Genomic DNA, 10,511 nt, shown 5'->3' on the forward strand with positions numbered 1-10,511 from the left:
TCTCTTCTCTAACCTCTCTCCCTCCCCCCTCTCTTCTCTAACCTCTCCTCTTCCCCCCTCTCTTCTCTAACCTCTCCCCTTCCCCCCTCTCTTCTCTAACCTCTCTCCTTCCCCCCTCTCTTCTCTAACCTCTCTCCTTCCCCCCTCTCTTCTCTAACCTCTCCCCTTCCCCCCTCTCTTCTCTAACCTCTCTCCTTCCCCCCTCTCTTCTCTAACCTCTCTCCTTCCCCCCTCTCTTCTCTAACCTCTCCCCTTCCCCCCTCTCTTCTCTAACCTCTCCCCTTCCCCCCTCTCTTCTCTAACCTCTCCCCCTTCTTCCCTCCTCCTTGACATCTCCTCTTCCTCTCTTCTCTAACCTCTCTCCTTCCCCCCTCTCTCCTCTCTCCTTCCCTTCCTCAGGGAAGACATTTTCCCCTCCACTTGATCCCATCGATTTCTGTCCAGTTCAAGGATGAGTCACTTTCTCCTTTTTCTCTTTCCTTCAATCTCTCTCGAACTCATACTGTTTCTCTTCTCTTTCTCTCTCTTACCCTTTTCTTTGTTCTCTCTCTCTCATCATCCCCCTTTCTCTATTGTCTTGTTGATTGTTTGTTATTCTGTGTGTTGTCCTGCAGGAAACCAAAATATAATCCAGAGTTGATCCAAAAATCAGTTTATTACAAAATATCAGACGTGTTGTATTACAGATCTGTTGTCCTCCAGCCAATATTACTACCATAAGTTTATAGCACTACCAGCAAGAGCCAGCACGCACGCACGCACACGCACACACACACTCTCACACCCATGCACGCACACACACACACACACACACACACACACACACACATGTAATATTAACATTACAATAGTACATTATCTACAATACAACATCATCCTACTTTACAATGACACGTTACATCCGTGCAGGACAATACATGTGGACTCAGTGTTGAAGTCATGTAAAGTGCTACCGGTACAGCAGAATGTGGTTTATATCCCTGATCACAGCAGATCATCACCAGTACAATCGGCAGCATTTACAGCAGGTATTTACACACACACACACACACACACACACACACACACACACACACGCATGAAGTCATTACAGCAACATAAATAATCCCTAGACATCCAAACAATAAATATTCAGACTTCATATTTGACCCTGTGAGCGACTGTGTAATACTAACAATGATATATATATATATGATTAATAACTAAATAATATAACTATATAATAACTTAACTACTGAGCATGCAGTCGTGTGCTTGTCCAGTGTTTCCCTTCGTAGGACTCAGCCATGTCTGTTCTATGAAGTATATTTCTATGGCACGCCCTCAGTCAGCTAACGTTACTAGCTTCACCTGATTGTCAGAGTTCTCTAGTACACAGCTGGGCTGGTCTGTAGGTTTAGGTCTGTAGGTTTAGGTCTGTGGTTAAAGGTCTGTAATTATAGGGAGATGATTGTAGTTGCCTGTCTGTAGGTTTAGGTCTGTGGTTAAAGGTCTGTAATTATAGGGAGATGACTGTAGTTGCCTGTCTGTAGGTTTAGGTCTGTGGTTAAAGGTCTGTAATTATAGGGAGATGACTGTAGTTGCCTGTCTGTAGGTTTAGGTCTGTGGTTAAAGGTCTGTAATTATAGGGAGATGACTGTAGTTTCCGGTCTGTAGGTTTAGGTCTGTAGGGTTAAATGTCTGTAATTATAGGGAGATGACTGTAGTTGCCTGTCTGTAGGTTTAGGTCTGTGGTTAAAGGTCTGTAATTATAGGGAGATGGCTGTAGTTGCCTGTCTGTAGGTTTAGGTCTGTGGTTAAAGGTCTGTAATTATAGGGAGATGACTGTAGTTTCCGGTCTGTAGGTTTAGGTCTGTTGGGTTAAATGTCTGTAATTATAGGGAGATGACTGTAGTTGCCTGTCTGTAGGTTTAGGTCTGTGGTTAAAGGTCTGTAATTATAGGGAGATGACTGTAGTTGCCTGTCTGTAGGTTTAGGTCTGTGGTTAAAGGTCTGTAATTATAGGGAGATGACTGTAGTTGCCTGTCTGTAGGTTTAGGTCTGTGGTTAAAGGTCTGTAATTATAGGGAGATGACTGTAGTTTCCGGTCTGTAGGTTTAGGTCTGTGGTTAAAGGTCTGTAATTATAGGGAGATGACTGTAGTTTCCGGTCTGTAGGTTTAGGTCTGTGGTTAAAGGTCTGCAATTATAGGAAAATGTCTGTAGCTTCCTGTCTGTAGGTTTATGTCTGTAGGGTTAAATGTCTGTAATTACAGGGAAATGTCTGTAGTTTCCAGTTTGTAGGTTTAGGTCTGTGGTTAAAGGTCTGTAATTATAGGGTAATGTCGGTAGTTTCCCGTCTGTAGGTTTAGGTCTGTAGGGTTAAATGTCTGTAATTATAGGGGAATGCCTGTGGTTTCCTGTCTGTAGGTTTAGGTCTGTGGGGTTAAAGGTCAGTAGTTCTGGAGTCTGTCTCAGCCTACTTTCCCATAAGAGTCCAGAAGCAGGATGCTTGCCTGTTCTAGGTTCCACTGGCAACGCTCTAGAACCACCTGGCACTCTGATCTAGAACGCAGACCCAGGCGAAACAACTGTTCTACCTATAACAGAGAGAGAGAGATGTTAGAGTACTTAAAAAGAGAGATGTTAGAGAGAGAGATGTTAGAGAGAGAGATGTTAGAGAGAGAGATGTTAGAGAGAGAGATGTTAGAGAGAGTACTTAAAAAGAGAGATGTTAGAGAGAGAGATGTTAGAGAGAGAGATGTTAGAGAGAGAGATGTTAGAGAGAGTACTTAAAAAGAGAGAGATATGTTAGAGAGAGAGATGTTAGAGAGAGAGAGAGAGATCTTAAAAAGAGAGAGACAGAGAGAGAGATGTTAGAGAGAGAGATCTTAAAAAGAGAGAGATGTTAGAGAGATCTTAAAAAGAGAGAGACAGAGAGAGATATGTTAGAGAGAGAGATCTTAAAAAAAGAGAGATGTTAGAGAGATCTTAAAAAAAGAGAGGTGTTAGAAAGAGAGATGTTAGAGAGAGAGATCTTAAAAAGAGAGAGATATTAGAGAGAGAGAGATCTTAAAAAGAGAGAGACAGAGAGAGAGATGTTAGAGAGAGAGATCTTAGAGAGAGAGAGAGAGAGATGTTAGAGAGAGATCTTAGAGAGAGAGAGAGATGTTAGAGATAGATCTAAGAGAGAGATCTTAGAGAGAGAGTGTGTGTGTGTGTCTGTATGTGTGTACCTTTAGTTGGCATATTGCCTGAGGGATGTTCCAGCTGTGAGTCTCCAGAGCCACTTCACACTCCTCTGCTGTCACACCATGCACTGCCCCCTGCACCTACACACACACACACACACACACACACACACACACACACACACACACACACACACACACACACACACACACACACACACACACACACACACACACACACACACACACACACACACACACAGTTTTAGGATCTCATTAGGTTCCGAAGTCTTGCGACTTCAAAAAGCATTTAAATGTATTTCTGACAAGATAAGCAGGTAAACACAAAGAGCACTTGAATGCAGCCACATTCTACACTGCTTGTTCTGAACATCTCTAACCTGAATGAGGCTGTTCTCCCGTTGCCTGCTGGGAGCTGTAGTTAAATGTTGAGTCCTGTGGTTGTTGTTGTTGAAAGAGGTGTTAGGCCTTGCCCCACCCCCGCCTGGTTGCTGTTTCATCATGGGTCGGACAGTGGCCATTTTGGCAGCTCCATATCTCTCCAGGTAGGCGGGGCGTTCAGAACTCTGAGAGCTGTCAATAAGGGGATCCAATGAAGCGCTGGGAGGAGGGGCAGCAGTGAGCCTGGAGGAATAGAGGGAGGAGGGAGGAGAGGAAGAGGGGGAGGAGGAGACTAGAGAGCCGAGAGGACCAACAACACCATACAGCCCTGTCCTCTGACGAGGGGAGACGGAGAGGGGAGGGGGGGGGAGACAAAGGGGGGAGGAGGAGAGAGGGGAGACAGAGAGGGGAGGAACTAAAGGAAGGGGGGAGGCGGAGCGTGAGGAGGGTTGAGAAAAGGCGTGGTCTCTGGGAGGGATCTGAGGGGGCGTGTCATCCCTCTCACCTAGGGAAATGTGTTTGGAGGAGCGGAGGGGTGGGATGGGGGAGCGTGGAGGTAGCATGGGTCTGTCCTCATAGGAAGAAGAGGAGGAGGGGGGAGGAAGGTAGATCTGTCTGTGAGGGGCCGGGGGGGCCAGGGAGAGGGGGAGGGGGGAGGAGGGGAGGGAACGGCCGGCTGTCATGGGAACACGCAGTTTCACCATCACCTGCAGGTCAGCAGGAAGAGAAAAAATCTACAGTTGAAGTCGGAAGTTTACATACACTTATGTTGATCTCATTAAAACTCGTTTTTCAACCACTCCACAAATCTCTTGTTAACTTCTTATGGCTGCAGGGGCAGTATTGAGTAGCTTGGATGAAAGGTGCCCAGAGGTGCCCATAGTAAACTGCCTGCTCCTCAGTCCCAGTTGTTAATATATGCATAGTATTATTCGTATTGGATAGAAAACACTCTGAAGTTTCTAAAACTGTTTGAATGATGTCTGTGAGTATAACAGAACTCATATGGAAGGCAAAAACCTGAGAAAAAATCCAAACAGGAAGTGGGAATTCTGAGGTTGGTCGATTTTCAACCAAGACACTATTGAATACACAGTGAGATATGGATGAGTTTGCACTTCCTACGGCTTCCACTAGATGTCAACAGTCTGTAGAACCTTGTCTGATGCCTCTACTGTGAAGTGGGGCTGAAGGAGACAGGAATTAGTCAGGTCTATCATGACCTGACTATGCTCTGACCATGCGCGTTCACATGAGAGGGAGCTCTGTTCCATCGCACATCTGAAGTCAATGTAATTCTCCGGTTGGAACGTTATTCAAGATTTATGTTAAAAACATTCTAAAGATTGATTCAATACATTGTTTGACATGTTTCTACTGACTGTTACGGAACTTTTTGACATTTCGTCTGCTTTTAGTGAACGCGCGGATCTGCTTTTAGTTGACGTTGGATTTGTTTACGCTAACAAAAATAGCTATTTGGACATAAATGATGGACATTACCGAACAAAACAAAAATTTCTTGTGGAAGTGGGAGTCCTGGGAGTGCATTCCGACGAAGATCAGCGAAGTAAGTGAAGATTTATAATGCTTTTTATGAGTTTTGTTGACTGCACAATTTGGCGGGTAACTGTATGGCTTGCTTTTGTGGCTGAACGCTGTTCTCAGATTATTGAATATTGTGCTTTTGCCGTAAAGCTTTTTGAAATCTGACACAGCGGTTGCATTAAGAACAAGTGTATCTTTAATTCTATGTAAAACATGTATCTTTCATCAAAGTTTATGATGAGTATTTATGTTATTTGACGTGGCTCTCTGCAATTTCTCTGGATATTTTGGAGGCATTTCTGAACATGGCGCCAATGTAAACTGAGGTTTTTGGATATAAATATTAACTTTATCGAACAAAACATATATGTATTGTGTAACATGAAGTCCTATGAGTGTCATCTGATGGAGATCATCAAAGGTTAGTGATTCATTTTATCTCTATTTCTGATTTTTGTGACTCCTGTCTTTGGCTGGAAAAATGACTGTGTTTGTCTGTGATTTTGCGGTGACCTAACATAATCGTTTGTGGTGCTTTCGCTGAAAAGCCTATTTGAAATCGGACACTTTGGTGGGATTAACAACAAGATTACCTTTAAAATGATATAAGATACATGTATGTTTGAGGAATTTTAATCATGAGATTTCTGTTGTTTGAATTTGGCACCCTGCACTTTCACTGGCTGTTGTCATATCATCCCGTTAACGGGATTGCAGCCATAAGAAGTTTTAACAAACTATAGTTTTGACAAGGCGGTTAGGACATCTACTTTGTGCATGACACAAGTAATCTTTCCAACAATTGTTTACAGGCAGATTATTTCACTTATAATTCACTGTATCACAATTCCAGTGGGTCAGAAGTTTACATACACTAAGTTGACTGTGCTTTTAAACAGCTTGTAAAATTCCGGAAAATGATGTCATGGCTTTAGAAGCTTCTGATAGGCTAATTGACATAATTTCAGTCAATTGGAGGTGCACCTGTGGATGTATTTCAAGGCCTACCTTCAAACTCAGTGCCTCTTTGCTTGACATCATGGGAAAACAAAAGAAATCAACCAAGACCTCAGAAAAAAAATTGTAGACCTCCACAAGTCTGGTTCATCCTTGGGAGCATGTGCGGTTTGCAACTGCACATGCGGACAAAGCTACTTTTTGGAGAAATGCCCTCTGGTCTTATGAAACAAAAATAGAACTGTTTGGCCATAATGACCATTGTTATGTTTGGAGGAAAAAGGGGGAGTCTTGCAAGCCGAAGAACACTATCCCAACCGTGAAGCACGGAGGTGGAAGCATCATGTTGTGGGGGTGCATTGCTGCAGGAGGGACTGGTGCACTTCACAAAATAGATGGCATCATGAGGCAGGAAAATGATGTGGATATATTGAAGCAACATCTCAAGACATCAGTCAGCAAGTTAACCTCTTGACGCTAGGGGTCAGATTATTATTATTATTTTTAAAATAACGTTCCCAAGGTAAACAGACTATTTCTCAGGTCCATATCGTAGAATATGCATATAATTTACAGATTAGGATAGAAAACACTCAAAAGTTTCCAAAACTGTTAAAATATTGTCTGTGAGTATAACAAAACTGATTCTGCAGGTGAACACCTGAGGAAATCTAACTCGGAAGTGTTTTTAAAATGTTTTTAATCTGTGTTTCCTTGCCCGTCCTTCTTCCATTTAAAGGGGTATCAACCAGATTCCTTTTCCAATGGCTTCCTCAGGCTGTGACCAGGCTTTAGACATAGTTTCAGGCTTTTAGTTTGAAAAATGAGCGAGATTTTTCAAAAGTAGTCAGGTGTCCTTTGATTAGTTCCTGCGCGCGAGAGGGGTAGCTCTCCATTTTCTTTCTCTCTTTTATTGAATAGGTTACGGTCCGGTTGAAATATTATCGATTATGTTTATTAAAAACAACCTGAGGATTGATTATAAAAAACATTTGACATGTTTCTACGAACATTACGGATACTTTTTGGAATTTTCGTCGAACGGAACGAGGCTTTGGTTTTCTGAACATAACGCGCAACCCAAATGGTGTTTTTTTGTTATAAAAGTAATATTTATCGAACAAAAATAACATTTATTGTGTAACTGGGAGTCTCGTGAGTGCAAACATCTGAAGATTATCAAAGGTAAGCGATTCATTTTATTGCGTTTCTGACTTTCGTGACCATGCTAATTTGGGGCTAACTGTTCTAGCATTGATTGATACACTCACAAAAGCTTGGAGTTAAAGCTAAAGCTTGGTCGCAAATGGGTCTTCCAAATGAGCAATGACCCCAAGCATAAATTGAGGCAAAATGGCTTAAGGACAACAAAGTCAAGGTATTGGAGTGGCCATCACAAAGCCCTGACCTCAATCCTATAGAAAATTTGTGGGCAGAACTGAAAAAGCGTGTGCGAGCAAGGAGGCCTACAAACCTGACTCAGTAACACCAGCTCTGTCAGGAGGAATGGGCCAAAATTCACCCAACTTATTGTGGGAAGCTTGTGGAAGGCTACCCGAAACGTTTGACCCAAGTTAAACAATTTAAAGGCAATGCTACCAAATACTAATTGAGTGTATGTAAACTTCTGACCCACTGGGAATGCGATGAAAGAAATAAAAGCTGAAATAAATCATTCTCTCTACTATTATTCTAACATTTCACATTCTTAAAATAAAGTGGTGAGCCTAACTGACCTAAGACAGGGAATCTTTACGAGGATTAAATGTCAAGAATTGTGAAAAACTGAGTTTAAATGGATTTGTCTAAGGTGTATGTAAACTTCCGACTTCAACTGTACGTTAAAACTCCAAACTCAAATGAGAAATTTGTGGTGTGTGTGTGTGTGTGTGCCGTACCTCTCTCTGCAGCTCCTGGAACAGATCAGCTGACTGTGTTAAGCCCCTCCACTCTGCATCAGTGCTGGGCGGAGCCAAAATCCCCTCAGCCAACCCAGTGATAGATCGAACCTCCATGTCTGCCAATTGGCCCTCAGCCTCAGTGGCAACCTCATCATAGGCAGGAAGAGGGAGGGGCCAGTCTAGGATGGAAGGAAGGTCCTGGAGAGAGAAAGAAGAGAAGACTGTTATTTTGCCCACAGAGTGTGTGTGTGTGTGTGTGTGTACGTACCTTGAGTGTGTCCTGGTCAGGTAGGCATGTCTCAGTTAGAGGGGAGGGCGTGGCCGAGCTAAAGCTGTCATCGGTGAAGTCGATGAGCGACACCTCGCTTTTGGCTGACCTTACACCTGGCCCCTCCCACGGGCGGAGTTTAAGGCCCATAGCCACACCCAGTTTTTTCAGCCCCGACGAAGCACCTTCATATTCATCATCATCATCTAACACAGAGTCATAGAACGGCTCTACACACACACACACACGCACGCACGCACACACACACGCACACACACACACACACACACACACAACGTCATCATTATCATCAGAGAGTCATAGTCAGCTCAACATAGACAGGAACATAAACACTCGGCGTGGGAGACAGACTTACTCTGGATCAAGACAGCAGGCTGGGGAGGACGAGGGGGAGGCTGCTCTGATGGACAGAAAGAGAAAGACGGAGAGTTTAGGAATGAGGTAGGAAGACACTGTAAGGAGAGAATAAATGTGTGTGTGTAGCCTACTCACTCCTGGTGCGGTTGGGTAGTTTGGTGGGCCGGGCAGTGGAAGGATCCATACCCATAACATCAGGGGGGTCCATGGGGTTTCCCAAGTACAAGCTGAGGGGGGTAGAGGCCAGGGATGTAGTGCAGCGTAAACACAGTACTTCAAATTGTCTTTATAAAACTTACATGACATGCATTTTGCTTTTTGGGTTCTTTTCCAATTGGTTCCATTGGGCCTGACATCTAAAGAACAAGAGCACTACTGACAGGGCTCTGCTGCACTCCAGTGGTCAGGCACTGTACTTGCAGGTAACAGCCAGGAATGTGTGTGTGTGTGTACCTGTCTATGCGGTCAGCGTGCCCCCAGCTCCTGTGTGGGTCAGTGTCTCCGTGTCCAGTGTGAATGAAGGAGTGTGTGAGGGGTCTGCTGATGTCTTGGGCCGACAGGCCGCTGACCGACGTGACCACGTGGCGAGGAAACTGTCCCACGCGCAACGTCCTTCTGTTCTGACCTCTCCACCAATAGAGTTCTGCTCTGGAGACACAGAGACACTGATATGATTCCCTCTTCCACATTACAGAGAAGCATGTCTGTTCTACATAGCTATCTGACTTTCAGAAACAGGAATCATTCTTCCCTCCCCCACCCACCCACCCACACACACACCCACCCCACACCCACACACACACACATCCACCCACCCACCCACCCACACACACACACACACCCACCCACTGACCTGCCCTCGATGATGGTGATGATGTCATTAATGATGATCTGGAGTTTGTCCGGTTCCTCAAAGTCCTGCAGCGCTTTCATGTCTGTAGGCATGGTCTATATACACACACACACACACACACACACACACACACACACACACACACACACACACACACACACACACACACACACACACACACACACACGCACGCACGCATGCACACACACCACACGCACACACACCACACGCACGCACGCATGCACACACACCACACGCACGCACACACACCACACACCACACGCACGCACGCACGCACACACACCACACGCACACACACACAATCATTATTAGCTTCGGTCTTGCAATCACTCACGTAGCTACAGTGCCCTCTGCTGGACACTTGGTGAACCATGAATGTGTGTCTACCTCCAATAGAAAGTCTCTGACGGCGGTGAATGTTGGTCTGTCATCAGGCTGAGGGCTCCAGGTCTGCAGCATCATGTTGTAAACATCCTGGGGACAGTCTTCTGGCTTCACCAGCCTCTCCCCCTCCACATCCACCTTATGGAGAATCTGCACACAGACACACACACACAGACACACACACAGAAACACACACACAGAAACACACACACAGACACACACACACATACACACACACACACAGAAACACACACACAGAGAAACACACACACAGAGACACACACACACACAGACACACACACACAGAAACACACACACAGAGACACACACAAACCTTTCAAGCACTACCGTCAAACACATATTGCTTGTGAGTGTGTGTCTGTGTGTGTCTGTGTGAGTGTGTCTGTGTGAGGGTGTGTCTGTGTGTTCGTACCTGGCTGCCATTGAGTCCTAGCCATGGCTCCTGTCCGTGTGTAAACATCTCCCACAGAGTGACTCCAAACATCCAGGTGTCTGAAGCATGAGAGAAACTTCTGCTCCTCAATGACTCTGGAGCGCACCTAGAGAGAGAGAGAGAGAGAGAGAGAGAGAGAGAGAGAGAGAGAGAGAGAGAGAGAGAGAGAGAGAGAG

At 44.8% G+C, this 10,511-nt stretch overlaps 1 protein-coding gene across 1 annotated transcript in view; it reads right to left on the reverse strand.

Moving 5' to 3' along the window:
• Positions 1 to 704: 704 nt before the first annotated feature.
• Positions 705 to 10,511, reverse strand: part of LOC120050329 (activated CDC42 kinase 1-like) — an 18,066-nt gene continuing 8,259 nt past the window's right edge. The window contains exons 8-17 of the mRNA XM_038996910.1: positions 10,315 to 10,441; positions 9,885 to 10,031; positions 9,477 to 9,571; positions 9,077 to 9,271; positions 8,759 to 8,850; positions 8,246 to 8,475; positions 7,952 to 8,175; positions 3,571 to 4,285; positions 3,215 to 3,310; positions 705 to 2,578 (exon numbers count right to left, since the gene is read on the reverse strand). Coding sequence (XP_038852838.1) covers positions 2,453 to 2,578; positions 3,215 to 3,310; positions 3,571 to 4,285; positions 7,952 to 8,175; positions 8,246 to 8,475; positions 8,759 to 8,850; positions 9,077 to 9,271; positions 9,477 to 9,571; positions 9,885 to 10,031; positions 10,315 to 10,441 — 2,047 coding nt within the window. The 3' untranslated portion in view covers positions 705 to 2,452. The remainder of the gene's footprint in view (positions 2,579 to 3,214; positions 3,311 to 3,570; positions 4,286 to 7,951; positions 8,176 to 8,245; positions 8,476 to 8,758; positions 8,851 to 9,076; positions 9,272 to 9,476; positions 9,572 to 9,884; positions 10,032 to 10,314; positions 10,442 to 10,511) is intronic.

Source organism: Salvelinus namaycush, chromosome 7 (assembly GCF_016432855.1).
Source record: "Salvelinus namaycush isolate Seneca chromosome 7, SaNama_1.0, whole genome shotgun sequence".
Lineage (NCBI taxonomy): Eukaryota > Metazoa > Chordata > Actinopteri > Salmoniformes > Salmonidae > Salvelinus > Salvelinus namaycush.